Consider the following 16,927-nt stretch of genomic DNA (forward strand, 5'->3'; position numbering starts at 1 on the left):
GCAGAGAGAGAGAGGAGGGAAGCAGGCTCCCCGCTGAGCAGAGAGCCCGATTCAGGGCTCAATCCCAGGACCCTGAGATCATGACCTGAGCTGAAGGCAGAGGCTTTAACCCACTGAGCCACCCAGGCGCCCCATCCCTGCTCTTTTCATTCAACATCTTTGAGTGTTACTCATATTCAGATAGGAAATTGTAATTTAGTTATATTCACTACTAATATACTATCCCACTTGGGAATATACCACAACTTACCTATTCTTTCTGTGGACACAAAGATTATTCCCAATGTTTTCATATCAGAAACAACGCTGCAATGAACTCTTATGAATGTCCCTTGTTAAATGGACAAGATTCTTGATCAGATTCAGGTTTTTCAGTTTTTATTTTGTTTTGACTTAGCAAATACACTTCATAGGTGATAGTATGAACTTTCATCAAGAAGTATATAATTATTTCTGGTGGTTGTCTCTCTTTTGTGACATTAGTATTAAAGATGATCACCAGGAATTACAAAATGGTAATATTCTAATTCTTTTATTCTTTCTTCATTTATTGGTTGGGCTTTTCCTCTAAGGAGCAATTTCGCTATATGTACCCTTGAAGGAACTTACCAATAATTCCTTCAGAAGGAACGACTACTGGTAGAAAAGGCAGGATAGGGGCACCTGGGTTGCTCAGTGGGTTAAGCTTCTGCCTTTGGCTCAGGTCATGATCTCAGGGTCCTGGGATCAAGCCCCGCATAGGGTTCTCTGCTCAGCGGGGAGCCTGCTTCCCCCTCTCTCTCTGCCTGCCTCTCTGCCTGCTTGTGAACTCTCTGTCAAATAAGTAAATAAAATCTTAAAACGAAAAAAGGTAGGATAAATGTTTCTTTCCTTTTATTTACCAATTTTCAAAATGAGACCCTAATATGCTCCAAAGTTGACCAATGAAGTTTTTAAAAATTTGTTTAATACTTATAAACTCACTGGGACCCTTGGTGGCACAACCGGTTAGGCATCCAACTCTTGATTTTGGCTCAGGTCATGATCTCAGCATCGTGAGATTGAGCCCCATGTCAGGCTCCTTGCTCAGGGCAGCGTCTACTTGAGATTCTCTCTTTCCCCCTTCTTCTTCTGCCCCCTCCCTGCTCCTTGTGAGCGCTCACTCTCTCTCTAATAAAAACTTAGGATAAAAAAAAAATTATGAACTCACTGATATAAACTTACTTGATATATTCAATTATAATTACTCGTATTAATGCTCAAATTTTCTTATTTGGGGGCACAACAAAAAGCTACTTCTGGTGGCTACTAAACCTTTTACCATGACCGCTATAGTTTTTGTTTTCTGTCTGGCACAGTAAGAGTTCAGGCTTATTTTGGACACAATCTGGGCATAACAGTGCTCAAGACAAAGACACCTACTATCACCATCCAATTACAGGTACAGTGTAGTAAAGAAAAAGAAAAAAAATGACTAAGGATGGTAAGTCAGGGAATTGCCAATGTTTACAGACAACAGTACTGATTATATGGAAGCAATGGAGTCTGCAGGGACTCTCAGAACCAAAGGCTATAATGTTGCTAAGGAGATAAATATGCAAAACGAACTATATTTCTGTATATCTAAATCTTAATTATTAAAGTTTTAAGAGTGTTATTTGCAACAGGAAGAAGAGCTCCAAGGAACCTACAAATTTCACCAAAGATTTGTAAGACTTTATAGAGAACACTGGAAAAACTTTAAAGAATATAAGGAAGTGAACTGCTACACTGTACTGATGGAAGGGAAGACTACTATGGACGGGTAACTGAGTACAGCAGGCCAGGCTGGGACGGGAAAGAAATATACAATGCAAGCCCAGCCTGGAAAAGGTCACCAGCCTACAAGTGCCATGGCAAAATGTGGATCCAGTGATGTCAAATCCTACTGATTTTCTAAGAGAAACTAAAAATCCAGATTTCCATGAGAAGTTCCTTGATTTTTATGTCAGCAGCAAATTTAAAAAATTTAACATATTGTGCAAAACAAAACACATCTGTGGAAGAATCTGGCCCCCAAGCCACTATATTTTACCCCTGCAATCTACCCACTTTTTTAGATACTCAACTTTACTTCTGGGTCGTGTTTAAGCCAGACATAAATTCCTAATGAACGATTATTGTGCACACCTGTAATGCTGTAAGAGCTTACAAAGTTAGGTCCATTCCTTATCTCTAATGCCCACGATGGCTATGTTTTCTTCTGACTGCAGTTATTTTGTATATTTCACTATCAGCTTCTTCCTTTTCAACAACACTCATAACTGACTTTTCAACAGCAACCTCCTCGCTCTCCCTGCTATCTTCCATCCCAAAGGCCTGACTGCGATAATTTTTAGCTGTTCACTGATTTTCTTTATATTTACTTTCCAGTTGTTTTTAAGCTGTGATTTTTCTTCAACTTCATAAACCCCTGCTGTGTAAAAACCAATGAGCTAGACGTTCTCATTGATACCCAGTTAGAAGGGCACACAAAAGGAAACCAACATTTGGATATATATTACAACCTCTCCCTAATATTTGCTAGCCGTGTGAATTTAAACAAGTCCCTTAATCTCTGAATCTCAGTTGCCTCATCAGCAATATGAGGATATTAACTATCTTGTGGGTATTACTGTAAAATTTGAAAGACTTTCAAATGTGGCTACTAGAAATTTTAAAATTCTACATCTGGCTCATATTTTTATTTCTATTGAACAGCATCATGCTAGATACTGCAGTAAAAAGTAAAAAGAAACAGGTGAAATTAGTTTGAATAATAGATTTTATTTAACCCAATATATCTAAAATATCATTTCAACATATAATCAACACAAAATTATTAGATATTTTACAACTTTCTTTTGTACTAAAGCTTCTAAATACAGTATGTATTTTACACTTAACAGCACATCTCAATTTGTATACTACATATCCATCAGAAATATTTTAACTATATTTAGATTTCATAAAATTTACAATTGATAAAGTAGATTCACATACCCAAGCTGTCGAAAACATTTAAAAGTTTTCCAGTAACTGCATCAAATACCCATCAAAAATTTATTTTCCTTGAATATTCGCCTCAGTTGAACTAGCCACATTTCAAGAGAACGGTGGCTACGCATGTACTATCATAATGAACAGCACAAGTCTAACAAGTCTAATAAAATGCAATAAACGGTAGCTGTTTTTACACATAATTAAATGAAAATGATACTGTGATTCATACATGCAAGTGAGAGAACCTAGATAAGAATCTTTTTATGGGTACATTATAAAGGAAACTCTGATGCGCAGGATACCAAATTACTGCTTGGATAGGGCCCTGACTTATTCAAGTAAAGGAAATAGAGTAAGGGACTTAAAATTATGATTTCCTATCCCTATTCGGAAAAATCTTTTCTTCGGTACCAAAATTTTAGTACAGTTTCCTTGAATATTAACACTTTCCACCTAAGAATTAAATGTTTTATCAAATAATTAAATTCCAGAACACCCAAAAAAATGCCATCTAGTAAAGTTGGAAAGTATATTTTATTTACATAGTAATGACTCTTAGAAATAGAGTATTCTTTCACAAAATGAAATATCATCAGTGTTAAATCTATTATATGATTTTAAATTCAACAGTTGGTCTTTAAAAAACTCCTTTAATTCTGTGATGATAACAATGGTTATTTCTGAATGTAGGGATTAAAAAGTCTCCCCACATCCACCCCTGACTATCTTTTAGAGCCCAACATAATAGATTTCTGTAAATCTAACCTAAATATGTCTACTTAAAATCAACCAACAAAAATACACACATCTCTTTGCTTTATACTATGACATTCACTAAATGTATAACCACCTGGATCACTTTTTGATGTGGTAAAAGCATATAACGTGTTTTACTCAGAGGAGAGTTTTTGTTTGCCTAGTACCTGGTGGTCCTCCTTTCCTGTGATAGTAACACCTCAATCTTCCTTTGGGAAATTAATGCTCTCCCACTCTCAATCATGTATTTTTAGAGAAAGTGACCTCATTCCCAGCCCTAAGATAAGCATAAAACTAACCCAAGTCAGTCTGATAGGATTCAATCCCATTACTATTTTGTTTTAATTCAGAGGTGGGGAATCTCCTTTCACTGGACTTACTGAGCTGAACAAAAGATAAACATGTCCACCTTTCCAGGTAAATTAAATATATCAAAACATTAACCAATAGTTATCTTTGAATAACGGAAACATGGGTGGTATTTTTCTCCTAATGTTGCACATTCTTTCAATTTTGTAGTCTTTTCCTTAAAAAGACTATTTAGCATGTAATACAATTCCTAAATTCAATGAGATAAAATTTAATAGCATTAATAAGAATTAAAAAACAACCCGCTATACTCTTCTCTGTGACTCAATCCCCCCTTAACATGTATAAACATGGATGGAAGAAAGCACTTATCACCAAGAATACCGTTCTCAGAGCTTAAATTGGCTGTATCTAGTAATATGCATTTGTGTGTAGGAGAAAATCAGGAGGCAGACCTGCACAGTGGCTATAGCAATCGAGTAATGAGGTAATTACGACAAAATCCATAAATGCCATTATGTGGCAACCACTTAATTTCTTTTACTTAAAAACATCTATTCTGAGTGGTCCTCCTTATATCATTGTGCATACAGAATAAAGCTAGGGAAACATTTAGCAAATACTTCTTAAATATTCATTACTGTCCAGCCCCTCTGACCGACCAATCACAACCTACTGGTTAATCCTTAAAGCAAGCTAGTTGCCACCATCAAAACATACTCTAATCCACATAATGAGAGATTCCCAATGGAAAGCACAACTGACAGCAATATCATGCCTTTCCAGGTCTGCAACTTTCTCAATTCTACCTTCAGTTCCACAATGATCAGACTACATGACTATGAAAAGTATCCTGTCTTTCCTGACAGGAAAATACTGACCGACCCTCCCTGAGCTACTGTCATTCAAACAAGAGTACCCTTGCTAGATGTGGTCTCAGCCCAGCCTACCTGTCCAAAGTGAGCAGGGTAGCCCAGCATGTGCATATATAGTAATTTTGCCACATTCCGACACCGGTATGTATTGTCTTCTTCTCTAAAAGATGATCGGATTGCAGCACATTCTTTCTGGATCATTTCTCGTTCTTCGGCTTGGGTTCGGGCTGTCCGGATGGTCCGGATCAGCTCCCGCAATCTGATGGGGGCTGGCATCCTCTGGATATGGAAAGACATTAAATAAAAATGTTCACTTTTTTACTATCAAAACCATTCACACAACTTCCTACAAAAATTTCTTATTTTTAAGAATTCAAGATTTGCTAAGTCCAAGGATACAATGCTTCAGCAAAGCTATTACATACAAACTCAACTCAGTAAATATCTGGAAAGAATACAAACAAAAGTGTTAAGTATTAAGCAAGATAAGCACAGAATATACCAATATCTAAAATCCATCATTATTATCAAAATATCTTAGGAAAAACTCAATCCAAATCCTTACTCCATCCTTAAAGTAATTAAGAAAAGGTCTATGCCCAACCTTAAAGACAAATATTTTCTGCTCAACTGCTAACTCAGTATAACACAATAAATTATCAGATGAATACTGAATATGATCACAAAGTTCAACTCAACAAAATAGAGATTACAAGACCAATTATTAGATTTAAACACTTTTTCCAAGAAACAACAGTCATCTCAGTACACTGGGTACTCTCTGGAAATTGTGATGAGGAAAAAATAATAAACCAATCTCAGAGGATAAGACTACTAGAGTCATATTCTCGTATTTTTAAAATTGTAATAGTAACAGTAATAAAACCTATAATAGCCAAAACAAGGAAAAAAGAAAAAAAAAGGCGGGGAGTGCCTCGGTGACTCAGTCGTTAAGCCTCTGCCTTCAGCTTGGTTCATGGTCCCAGGGTGCTAGGGTTGAGCCCCACATTGGGCTCCCTGCTTCTCCCTCCCTCTCCCTCTGCTGCTCCCCTGCTTGTGTTCCCTCTCTCGCTGTGTCTCTCTCTGCCAAATAAATAAAATCTTTTTTAAAAAAAAATTTTTAAAAGACAAAGTTGGAGAAATTGTACTACCTAATTTCAAGAAATATTATAAAGCTACAATAATTAGGACAATGCGGAGATGAATTTAAGTGCAGATTCAGAGAATAATGGAGCAAAAGAAAAAGTTTGGGAATAGACCTACATAAAAGCTCAACTGATTTTCTAAAGAGACCAAGGTTAGTCAATAGGAGAAAGGGTATTCCTTCAATAAATGGTGCTGGCACAACTATATATCTGTACAGAGAAAAAAATTAACCTTGGATCCTAACCTCACATAATATACAAAAAATTAATTCAAAACAGATCACAGCCCTAAATAATAAAGCCAAAACTAAAAATCTTCCATTAGAAAACATGGGGGGAGGGCGCCTGGGTGGCTCAGTAGGTTAAGCCTCTGCCTTCCACTTAGGTAAAGATCCCAGGGTCCTGGGATCCAGCCCTACATCTCTCTACTCAGCAGGGAATCTGCTTCCCCCTCCCCGGCTCTCTCTCTCTGCCTGCCTCTCTGCCTACTTGTGATCTCTGTCAAATAAATAAATAAAATCTTTAAAAAAAAAAAAAGAAAACATAGGAGGAAATCTTTGGGAACTTAGGTTAAGCACCGATGTCATATATAACAAGCACAAAATACGAAAGAAATAATAAACCTGACTTGACAAAAAGTTAAAACTTTTGCTTTTCAAAAGATGCAAATAAGGCAAGCCACAAAGAAAAAAATAAAATTCCGATCTTACAAAGGACATGTATTCAAAATATGTAATTTTACAACTCAATAAGACATCTTATTTAAAAATGAGTAAAAGATTTGAATACACACTTCTCAATGAAGATATATGAATGGCCATAAACACATGAAAGCATGCTTAACGTCATTAGTCAGCAGGGAAATGCAAATTAAAACTATAAGATATCACCCTACACCATTAAAATGGCTAAAATTTAAAAGACTAGCCATACCATGTGTTGATAGTGATGTAAAACTTTTTTCTTCATTTTTTTTTTATTATGTTCAGTTAGCCAGCATATAGTCGTGCATCATTAGGTTTTGATGTAGCATTCGGCGATTCATTATTTACGTATAACACCAGAGCTCAAATTTCACATGGAATGCAAAATGGAATGGTTCAACTACTTTGGAAAACAGTTTGGCAATTTTTTATAAAATTAAATATATATTTAGTATAGGATTCAGCAAATCCACTCAGTATTTACCAAAAAGCAATGAAAAATATATGTTCTCACCAAGACTTGTACACAAATGTTCACAGAAGCTTCATTTATAATTACTAAAAACTAGAAACAACTCAAATGTCCATAAACTGGTGAATAATAAGGGTATACCCACATAAATGAATACTTTCTAGAATAAAACAGAACCAACACAACATGGAAGAGACTCAAAAACATTATGCTAAGCAAAAGCAGCAGGAACAAGAAAGTACACACTGTATGATTTCACTTCTATGACACTGTAGGCTCATCTATAGTGATGCTAAAAAGATCAATGATTGTCTCGTGTTGAGGGTGGGAAATGGGAATCGACTGGGTTGCAAGGAAACCTCTTGAGGTGACAGAAATGTTTATGATGGGTATATACACATCTCAAAATTCACTGAACACTTAAAACAAGTGCATTTTGTTGTATGTATTTATACCTCAACAGTGTTAAGGAAAATGATTAAAAAATTAGATTAAGGGGCGCCTGGGTGGCTCAGTGGGTTGAAGCCTCTGCCTTCGGCTCAGGTCATGATCCCAGGGTCCTAGGATCGAGCCCCGCATTGGGCTCTCTGCTCCGCGGAGAGCCTGCTTCCTCCTCTCTCTCTGCCTGCCTCCCTGCATACTTGTGATCTGTCAAATAAATACATAAAAATTAAAAAAAAAAATCTTTAAAAAAAATTAGATTAAAATATCATTACCATCATCTTCAGTACATACAAGCTGTGGAATCATTAAACCAGTAAGTCTCAAAGTTGTTCTAATCGCACAGACCAGGAAGATATCCCAGTCCCATTAGTTCACTATAGCATCACTTCTCAAGGCAGGGATAGTATATTGGCAATTTTTTTGAAAAGTTCTCTAGGTACTGGTATGTTCCTCCCTATGGCCCTCTTAAAATCACACGTACTAATCTGTATAAGGCTACCTATACAATATTTTGTTACTTTTTAATAGAAATACCGTGGGCCTAGTGTTTCAAGGTTCGTACATTCACTATCTTCATCATTTCATTTGTTCTAATCCATTTGAAATAAGGGCAGAGATCATTATTCCTGCTTTGCCCATGAAGAAACTTCACCTCAGAGCAATTATGCAACTTCAGATTACAAAGTGGTAAGGGACAGAACTAGCACATGAACTCCAAGAATTAGAACTCCAAGGCTAGAGTTCTTCTCAGTACTTCAAAAATGAACATTATCTTTAGAGATAAAATTATGTGATTGCTATGATTTGTTTCAAAATACTCCAGGGGAAAAAGTACTGAGGAGGGAAAAAAATGAAACAAATTGGGCAAAACACTGATTACTTCTGAGGGCATATGATGACTACATGAAATTACATTCTATTATTCTCTATTTTTATGTATGTTAGAAATTTTCACAATCAAAAGCTTTTTAAAAGTCAAAAAGGTTCAATAAACAAAGCATTTAAGTCCTAAAATTTTTCATAAATAGCTCATTCAGTTAAACATCCAACTTGGTTTCGGCTCAGGTCCTGACCTCATGGCTCCTGATCACAATCCAGCCCTGGGTCAAGACTCTGTGCTTAGCATGAGTCTGCTTGGGTATTCTTCTCCCTCTGCCCCTTCCCCTGCTCATGCACAGGCATGCTCTCTCTCTCTCTCTCTCTCTCAAATAAATAAATACATCTTTGAAAAAAAAATCTTATTTGGGGAGCCTGGCTGGCTTGGTGGGAGGATCATGCAACTCTCGATCTCAGGGTTGTGAGTTTGAGCCCCACAATGGGTGTAAGATTACATTAAAAAAGATTTAAAAAAAAAAAAGAATCTTATATATTATTTTTTTTTTTTAGTTTTTTTGTTTTTGTTTTTGTTTTTGTTTTTGTTTTTTTTTTTTGGTCAGAGAGAGAGGGAGAGAGAGCAAGCACAGGCAGACAGAATGGCAGGCAGAGGCAGAGGGAGAAGCAGGCTCCCCGCCAAGCAAGGAGCCTGATGTGGGACTCGATCCCAGGACGCCGGGATCATGACCTGAGCCGAAGGCAGCTGCTTAACCAACTGAGCCACCCAGGCGTCCCGAATCTTATATATTATTAACCCAAATTTGGTGTGTGAACAAAACAAGATTACGGGAACTTAAAAAAAAAAATCAAGGTCAATTAGTAATACACTGCTGGAAAATAACTTTTCTCTATGAAGGCTTGAATGATTCTATAAAGCAAACAAGACTATTAGAGAAAGCCTAAATCTATTTCCAAAACACTTAGGCCAACAGCAGGGTAAAAAAATCACAAGAGTTTAAGCCTGCTGAGAGAAAAGTTACCTGGAGCAATTTCTCAGCTCAGCCAGAGGATCACAGACAGACAGTTTATGGCACTAGCTTTTTATGGAGGAAATTGAGGATCCAGCTGTTAACTACCTTGCACAAGGTCAAAGAATTAATTACTAGCCTGACTCACATCTTGTGATTCCCCCAATCAGCACTCTTTCTCCGGCACCAGGCTATCTCTAGAGAAAAGCAGTATTTTTTTTTCCTTGGCTGTGACAACTTACTTCTACTTATTTCTTTTTTTTTAATCACAAGAAATTCTCTTAGGCATGAATGAAGTTAATTTACAGAATAAAGAATTTAGTGTATTTCAAAATATAGTCTAAGTTCAAAACTAAACAAAAAGTTCTAGTTCCAGGGAGGATGAAGTAAACACACTTCATGGAGAACCCTGTCTCTCCCTCTGACCATAACTATAAATCCTGGATACAATGCATACCATACCCAAGGACTCTGAAAAGTAATGACAGCAGATTTGAGAAAGAGAGCAGAATTTGAAGTTCTTTCGAAATGCCAAGAAGTTGTCATTTTTCCTCCAGTACTGCCCAGCCTAGATCCAATGGCAACCCCAAACCCAGAAGTGTTCACTAAGTACGGAGAAGGAGCTCTAAGAAAAACCCTCTCTTTTCGGTCCAGGAAGCAGGAAAAGAAGGATGGGAGAAATTTCGTTTTGGCTTATACCCCAATAACAGAGACTTCAATATGGCCCCTAAGTAAATGATAAAATTACAGAATATCACCAAAGATACAAAAGACCTGAATGCCATCATCAACTGACTGGCTCTAACCAACAGTAATGGAACACCTCAACCAACAAGGGCAGAATATACATTTTTCTCAAGTGCACACAGAACACTCACCAAAATAGAACATGTCCTGGGTCATTAAAAAAAAAAGTTAATTAAATGAATGGGAATCATATAAAACAAAGTACAGTCTCTGACCACTAACAGAATTAAACTAGAAATCAATAACAGAAAGCTAACTGGAAAATCCTCCATGGACTTGGAAACTAATACATTCCCAAATAATCCGTTGGTGAAGGAGGAAATAGCAAGGGACATTAGTAAATACATGGAACTGAACAAAAATATAAACACATGTTAAAATATGTGGTACACACCTAGACAGTGCTTAATGGAAAATGAACAGGATTAAATTCGTCTCTGTCAGAGCAGAAGAAACATCTCAAGCAATCTAAGGGTCTACTTAAGAAACTAGGAAAAGAAAAATAAATCTAAGAGAAGTAGGAAAAAAGCAAATAATAAAAAATAGAAATCAATGAAATTAAAAACAGAAATTTAGGTCAAGTCAACAGCACCAAAAAAGCCAGTTCTTTGAGAAGACTAATAAAACTGATAAACCTATATGGGGCGCCTGGGTGGCTCAGTGGGTTAGGCCTATGCCTTCGACTCAGGTCATAATCTCAGGGTCCTGGGATTGAGCCCCGCATCAGGCTCTCTGCTCAGCAGGGAGCTTGCTTCCCCACCCCCCCTTGCCTACTTGTGATCTCTGTCTGTCAAATAAATAAATAAAATCTTAAAAAAACAAAAAACAAAAAAACCCTGATAAACCTATGGCTGGATGATAAAAGAGAAGTAACACAAATTACCAGTATCAGTAATGAAAGGGGATATCACCACAACCATTAAAAATATAATTAGGTGAGGGGCGCCTGGGTGGCTCAGTGGGTTAAAGCCGCTGCCTTCGGCTCAGGTCATGATCCCAGGCTCCTGGGATCGAGCCCCATGTCGGGCTCTCTGCTCGGCGGGGAGCCTGCTTCCCTTCCTCTCTCTGCCTGCCTCTCTGCCTACTTGTGATCTCTCTCTCTCTGTCAAATAAATAAATAAAATCTTTAAAAATATATATATATAATTAGGTGATACTATGGTATCAAAACACACACAACCGGACATTCATATGGAAAAAAAACTGAACCTCAACCTAAATCCCATACCTTACACAACTATTAACTCAAAATGGATCACAGATCTAAATGTAAAACAAAACATACAACCATAAAAAACTGTTAGAGAAAATCTTTATGACTTGGGGTTAGACATTATACCAAAGTCACACCCATAAAAGAAAAAAAATTAAAAACTGGATTTATAAAAAATTAGACTTTTGCGCTATGAAAAACACTGTTAAGAAAATGAAAAGACCAGTTACAGACTGGATATGCAAATCCAACAAAGGACTTGTAACCAGACTATAAAAGTAACCAGACTATAAAAAGGAACTCTCCAGGGGCGCCAGGGTGGCTCAGTGGGTTGGGCCACTGCCTTCGGCTCAGGTCATGATCTCAGGGTCCTGGGATCTAGTCCCACATCGGGCTCTCTGCTCGGCAGGAAGCCTGCTTCTCTCTCTCTCTCTCTCTCTCTCTCTCTCTCTCTCTCTCTGCCTTCCTCTCCGTCTACTTGTGATCTCTCTCTGTCAAATAAATAAATAAAATCTTAAAAAAAAAAAAAAAAGGAACTCTCCAAACACGGCAGTCAAACCCAATTTTTTAAAAATGGGCATTAAGTTTTGAGAATCTTGAATTCAGAAAGCAGCAGGATCAAAGTCTTTAATCAAGAAAATTAAAAAAAGGGGCGCCTGGGTGGCTCAGTGGGTTAAAGCCTCTGCCTTCGGCTCAGGTCATGATCCCAGGGTCCTGGGATCGAGCCCCGCATCGGGCTCTCTGCTCTGCGGGGAGCCTGCTTTCTCCTCTCTCTCTCTGCCTGCCTCTCTGCCTATTTGTGATCTCTGTCTGTCAAATAAGTAAATAAAATCTTAAAAAAAAATTTTTTTTAATAAAAATTTAAAAAATTAAAAATAAATAAATAAAAAATAAATAAATTTTAAAAAGAAAATAAAAAAAATTTAACACTTCAGGACCCATTAACTACAGTTGACAGAGAAAACAATATCATAAATGATATCATTTATATCCATTTCAAAGGAGGCAGGGAGAATGTAAAAAAATATGGAATCATGGGGCGCCTGGGTGGCTCAGTGGGTTAAAGCCTCTGCCTTCAGCTCAGGTCATGATACCAGCATCCTGGGATCAATCATCCCCCGCCACCCCATCGGGCTCTCTGCTCAGCAGGGAGCCTGCTTCCCTTCCTCTCTCTCTGCCTGCCTCTCTGCCTAATTGTGATCTCTGTCAAATAAATAAACAAAATCTTAAAAAAAAAAAATATGGAATCAGAAGTTAGCTTCATGCATCTCTTCTTTTTCCCTCCTTATTCAATTTGTCACACTATCCCACAGATGATCTAAGAAATAGGGAAACACGTTATACCAAAAAGTTGCCAACCACTCATTCAACAAATATTTGCTGAGCCTTCTCTGTCAGGCATTGCGATAAATGCTGGCAACAGCCAAGGTCATGATCTCTAACCTTAAGAATTCAAAAGTTTAGTGAGGAAAACAGATTTTTACAATTCCAGCAATATAAAAAATCAGCAAGATCTGTTTCGGCTGACCAGTGACAGAACAGAAAATTATAATTATGGTAAGCTAAAGTGTGTCATGACCAAACTAATTCAATATATTTAGAAAATTTTTCTTTTGCAAAATTAAGTGTCCTCTTGATTAAACCAGCAACTCCAAAATTCCGTGCAGAAAGCGATCTACAGCACAGTACCAATCCACAATTTCTCATCCAAAACCTTTAAGAACAAAACTTAGAATTTTCTGAATTTTAGAAAGGTAATGCAGTGCATATATTATAGGTCATTACTCGCCTAGTATGTCTGGGACAGCAGTTCCATTATCAAACAATATTTCTGCAGCAACAAAAATGAATATTCACACCAAATGAGAAAAAATAAATACTACAGCCTCCTGTCTGGTCACATCAGATTTTAACACCAAAAGAATTAAGAAGAACCCTTGTGCTTTTGTTTTTGTTTAATTTCAGAATCCAATGACCCTAATCATTGTTTAAAATGATGACCGTGGGGCGCCTGGGTGGCTCAGTGGGTTAAAGCCTCTGCCTTCAGCTCAGGTCATGATCCCAGGGTCCTGGGATCCAGCCCCACGTCGGGCTCTCTGCTCGGCAGGGAGCCTGCTTCCTCCTCTCTCTCTCTCTCTCTGCCTGCCTCTCTGCCTACCTGTGATCTCTGTCAATTAAATAAATAAAATATTTAAAATAATAATAAATAAATAAATAAATAAATAAAATGATGACCGTGGAGTGCAATCACCTGAGTTTGAATCCCAGTTCTACCACTTGCCAACTGTGTGTCCTGAGCAAATGACTTAACATCCCAGAGCTTTCATTTCCTCATCTGTAAAATGGGGAGAGTACCCACCTCAAAGGACTGTTACAAGAATTAAATGAGAATACATTTAAAATTCTTAGCACAGTGCCACACACATAGTATGCACTAAACAACTGCTGGACATAATGGCTGGTTCTATACACTATCCTTGAATAAATTAATTCTGAGCAAAAATAAGGTAGAGAAAGATATAGTACTAATATTTTATAAAGATTTAAAATGTATAAAGAACCTATTCTTTAGAGATACAAAACTGCAGTAAGAATAAGAACATGCACATGAAACACAGACCAAAAAATGGCACATCTGGAAACGGGAATATGATGAGGAACAGAGTAACACACAGGAGACTTCAGCTATACTGGTGTTTTATTCCTGAGAGTAGGTAGTGGGTAAATGAATATTTATCCTTATCCTCCAAATATTTTATGTCCGAAATATTTCGTATTAGAAGATTAAATTCAGGGGCGCCTGGGGTTGCTCAGTCGGTTAAGTGTCTGCCTTCAGCTCAGTCATGATCCAGTCCTGAGTCCTGAGATCCAGGGTCCTGGGATGCAGTCCCACATCCAGCTCCTTGCTCAGCAGAGAGCCTGCCTCTCCTTCTGCCTGTTGCTCCCCCTGCTTGTGCATGCACGCTCACTTGCTCCCCCTCTCTCCGACAAATAATTAAATAAAAATCTTTTAAAAAATAAAATAAATAAAAGTTAAATTCAAATACATCTAATCTATGTAGTGACTATTGTAGACCTCATAAACTGGAAAACACAACCTACTGGCTGGCTCTTAATATAATGTTGAGGATTTTTTTACTTTTTAAGAATTTTTACTTGCCTTTCAAAATACTCAAAACCACAAGATTCCTTAAAATACAGTAGCTTAAACATCTATTATTAGTAATAACGACAAACTATCCTGTTTTTAAAAATAAAGGATGAATATGGTGTATAGTGATGACTCAGCTAAACAGGACATAACTCAAAACACATCTTATAACCTCATGGAGCAATACAGAAGAGTATCACATCAATATAGTAGAACATCTACTTTATTCTATTTGCAGGCTCTAATTTACAAATTAGAAAACTAGAGAGGAAACAGAGGAGAGTGGGAACCAGGAGATAGAGGCTGTTTAAGGGAAGAACACTGATGGTCGCCGAAGTGTCATCTAACAGTAAGGGAAGAAACAGTAGCAGCAGCAGCAAATGCAAACAAAACCTATATTTAGCAGAAACAAGTATCCAAACATCACAGCAGCAAGATTAATAAACTCTACAGATTTGCTATACAAACTGTGCCTACAGATAACAATACCGTATTATACAACTGAAAATTTGTCAAGAGTAGAAATCGGCTTGCATTCTTATCATAATTTTTAAAAAGTTTGTGCCTTTTAAATCATAGATTTTTAGGGGCGCCTGGGTGGCTCAGTGGGTTAAGCCACTGCCTTCGGCTCAGGTCATGATCCCAGGGTTCTGGGATCGAGTCCTGCTTCGGGCTCTCTGCTCAGCGGGGAGCCTGCTTCCTTTCCCCTCTCTCTGTCTGCCTCTCTGCCTACTTGTGATCTTTGTCTGTCAAATAAATAAACAAAATCTTTAAAAAAATAAATAAATAAATCATAGATTTTTATCCTATAAAAATTTTCCATGATTAATCAAAAGGAAAAGATCTAATCACTTGCAAATCTCTGCCTTTGAGTTCCATAATAATTACCTTAATTTATCATTTTTTACAAATCAAAAATTAAAGTCTTTATCTTAAATACACACACACAACATAGTAATCTGAGCCTATTTAGTATACTGGCAAAAAGCATTCAAGTCTCCCTAAAGTCTTAAGAGTATTAAATAACAAAGAGTATTGTAATTGGTTTTTATAGTAAGACCCTAATTTATCAAGAAATGGTAATAATAACATCAACATTTAGCATTAAATGCAGAGGACAGAAAAACCTTAATATAAAATTTTATCCTAACATCAAATTATATAAATTAAATATGTACATTAGTGCATTTATGTGTATTATGAAATTTATATTTCAATCCATAATGCATTTATAATCCAATTACAGACATTAAATATTGATATACCTCAATAAAGCTGTTTTTTAAAACTAAGATGACAATCACATGAAAAAAATTATACCTGTGGAACAATTTCTAAAAATTATATAGTTCAGACACTGTCTGTTCTTATTAATTTAACGACTTGACCCATCCAAGACTGAGAAAGATATGAAGTCTACCACTACAGGAGTGCCTGAGTGGTTCAGTCAGTCAAACATCTTCCTTCAGCTCTAGTCATGGTCCTGGGATCAAGCCTCTCAACAGGCTCTCTGCTCAGCAGGGACACTGCTTTGCCCTCTCCCTCTTGCCCCATCCCCACCCCGCTCACAATTTCTCTCAAATAAATAAACAGAATCTTTTTTTATTTTAATTAAGGGGTTTGTGGGTGGCTCAGGCACTTATGTGTCGGCCTTTGTCTTGGGTCATGATCTCAGTGTCCTGGGTTGAGCCCTGCACTGGGCTCCCTGCTCAGTGGGGATTCTGTTTGTCCCTCTCCCTCTGCCCCTTCCCTTCCCCCTGCCATGTTCTCCCCCTCTCCCTCTCTAGTAAGTAAATAAAATCTTAAAAAAAAAAAAAGTTTATGGGGCACCATAGTGGCTCAGTCAGTTAAGTGGCTGCCTTCAGCTCAGGTTATGATTCCAGGGTCCTAGGATCGAGTTCCACATCAGGCTCTTCGTTCAGTGGGGAGCCTGCTTCTCCCTTTCCCTCTGCCAACCCCCTTGCTTGTCCTTTCTAGGACAAGCAAATAAATTTTTTTAAAAGAATTTTAATTAAAAAACAGAGTCTGGGTGCCTGGGTAGCTCAGTTAATTAAGCGACTGCCTTTGGCTCAGGTCATAATCCCGGAGTCCTGGATCAAGTCCCGCATCGTGCTCCCAGTTCCACAGGGAGTCTGCTTCTCCCCTCACATGCTCTCTCTCATTCTTTCTGTCAAATAAATAAATAAAATCTTTGGGGGGAAAAAAAAAACCATAAAGCCTACCACTATAATTGTTTCTGTCCATTACATTTAGTATTTTTTTAAAGATTT

The 16,927-nt window shown here is 37.4% G+C and overlaps 1 protein-coding gene across 2 annotated transcripts in view; it reads right to left on the reverse strand.

The window, feature by feature from the left end:
• AP1G1 (adaptor related protein complex 1 subunit gamma 1) overlaps positions 1-16,927 on the reverse strand; it is an 82,802-nt gene that overhangs the window by 51,268 nt on the left and 14,607 nt on the right. For both annotated transcript variants that reach the window (XM_047710568.1, XM_047710566.1), the window contains exon 2: positions 5,016-5,219. In XM_047710568.1, the coding sequence (XP_047566524.1) occupies positions 5,016-5,216 (201 nt within the window). In that variant the 5' untranslated portion in view covers positions 5,217-5,219. The remainder of the gene's footprint in view (positions 1-5,015; positions 5,220-16,927) is intronic.

This window comes from Lutra lutra, chromosome 17 (assembly GCF_902655055.1).
Source record: "Lutra lutra chromosome 17, mLutLut1.2, whole genome shotgun sequence".
Taxonomy (NCBI): domain Eukaryota; kingdom Metazoa; phylum Chordata; class Mammalia; order Carnivora; family Mustelidae; genus Lutra; species Lutra lutra.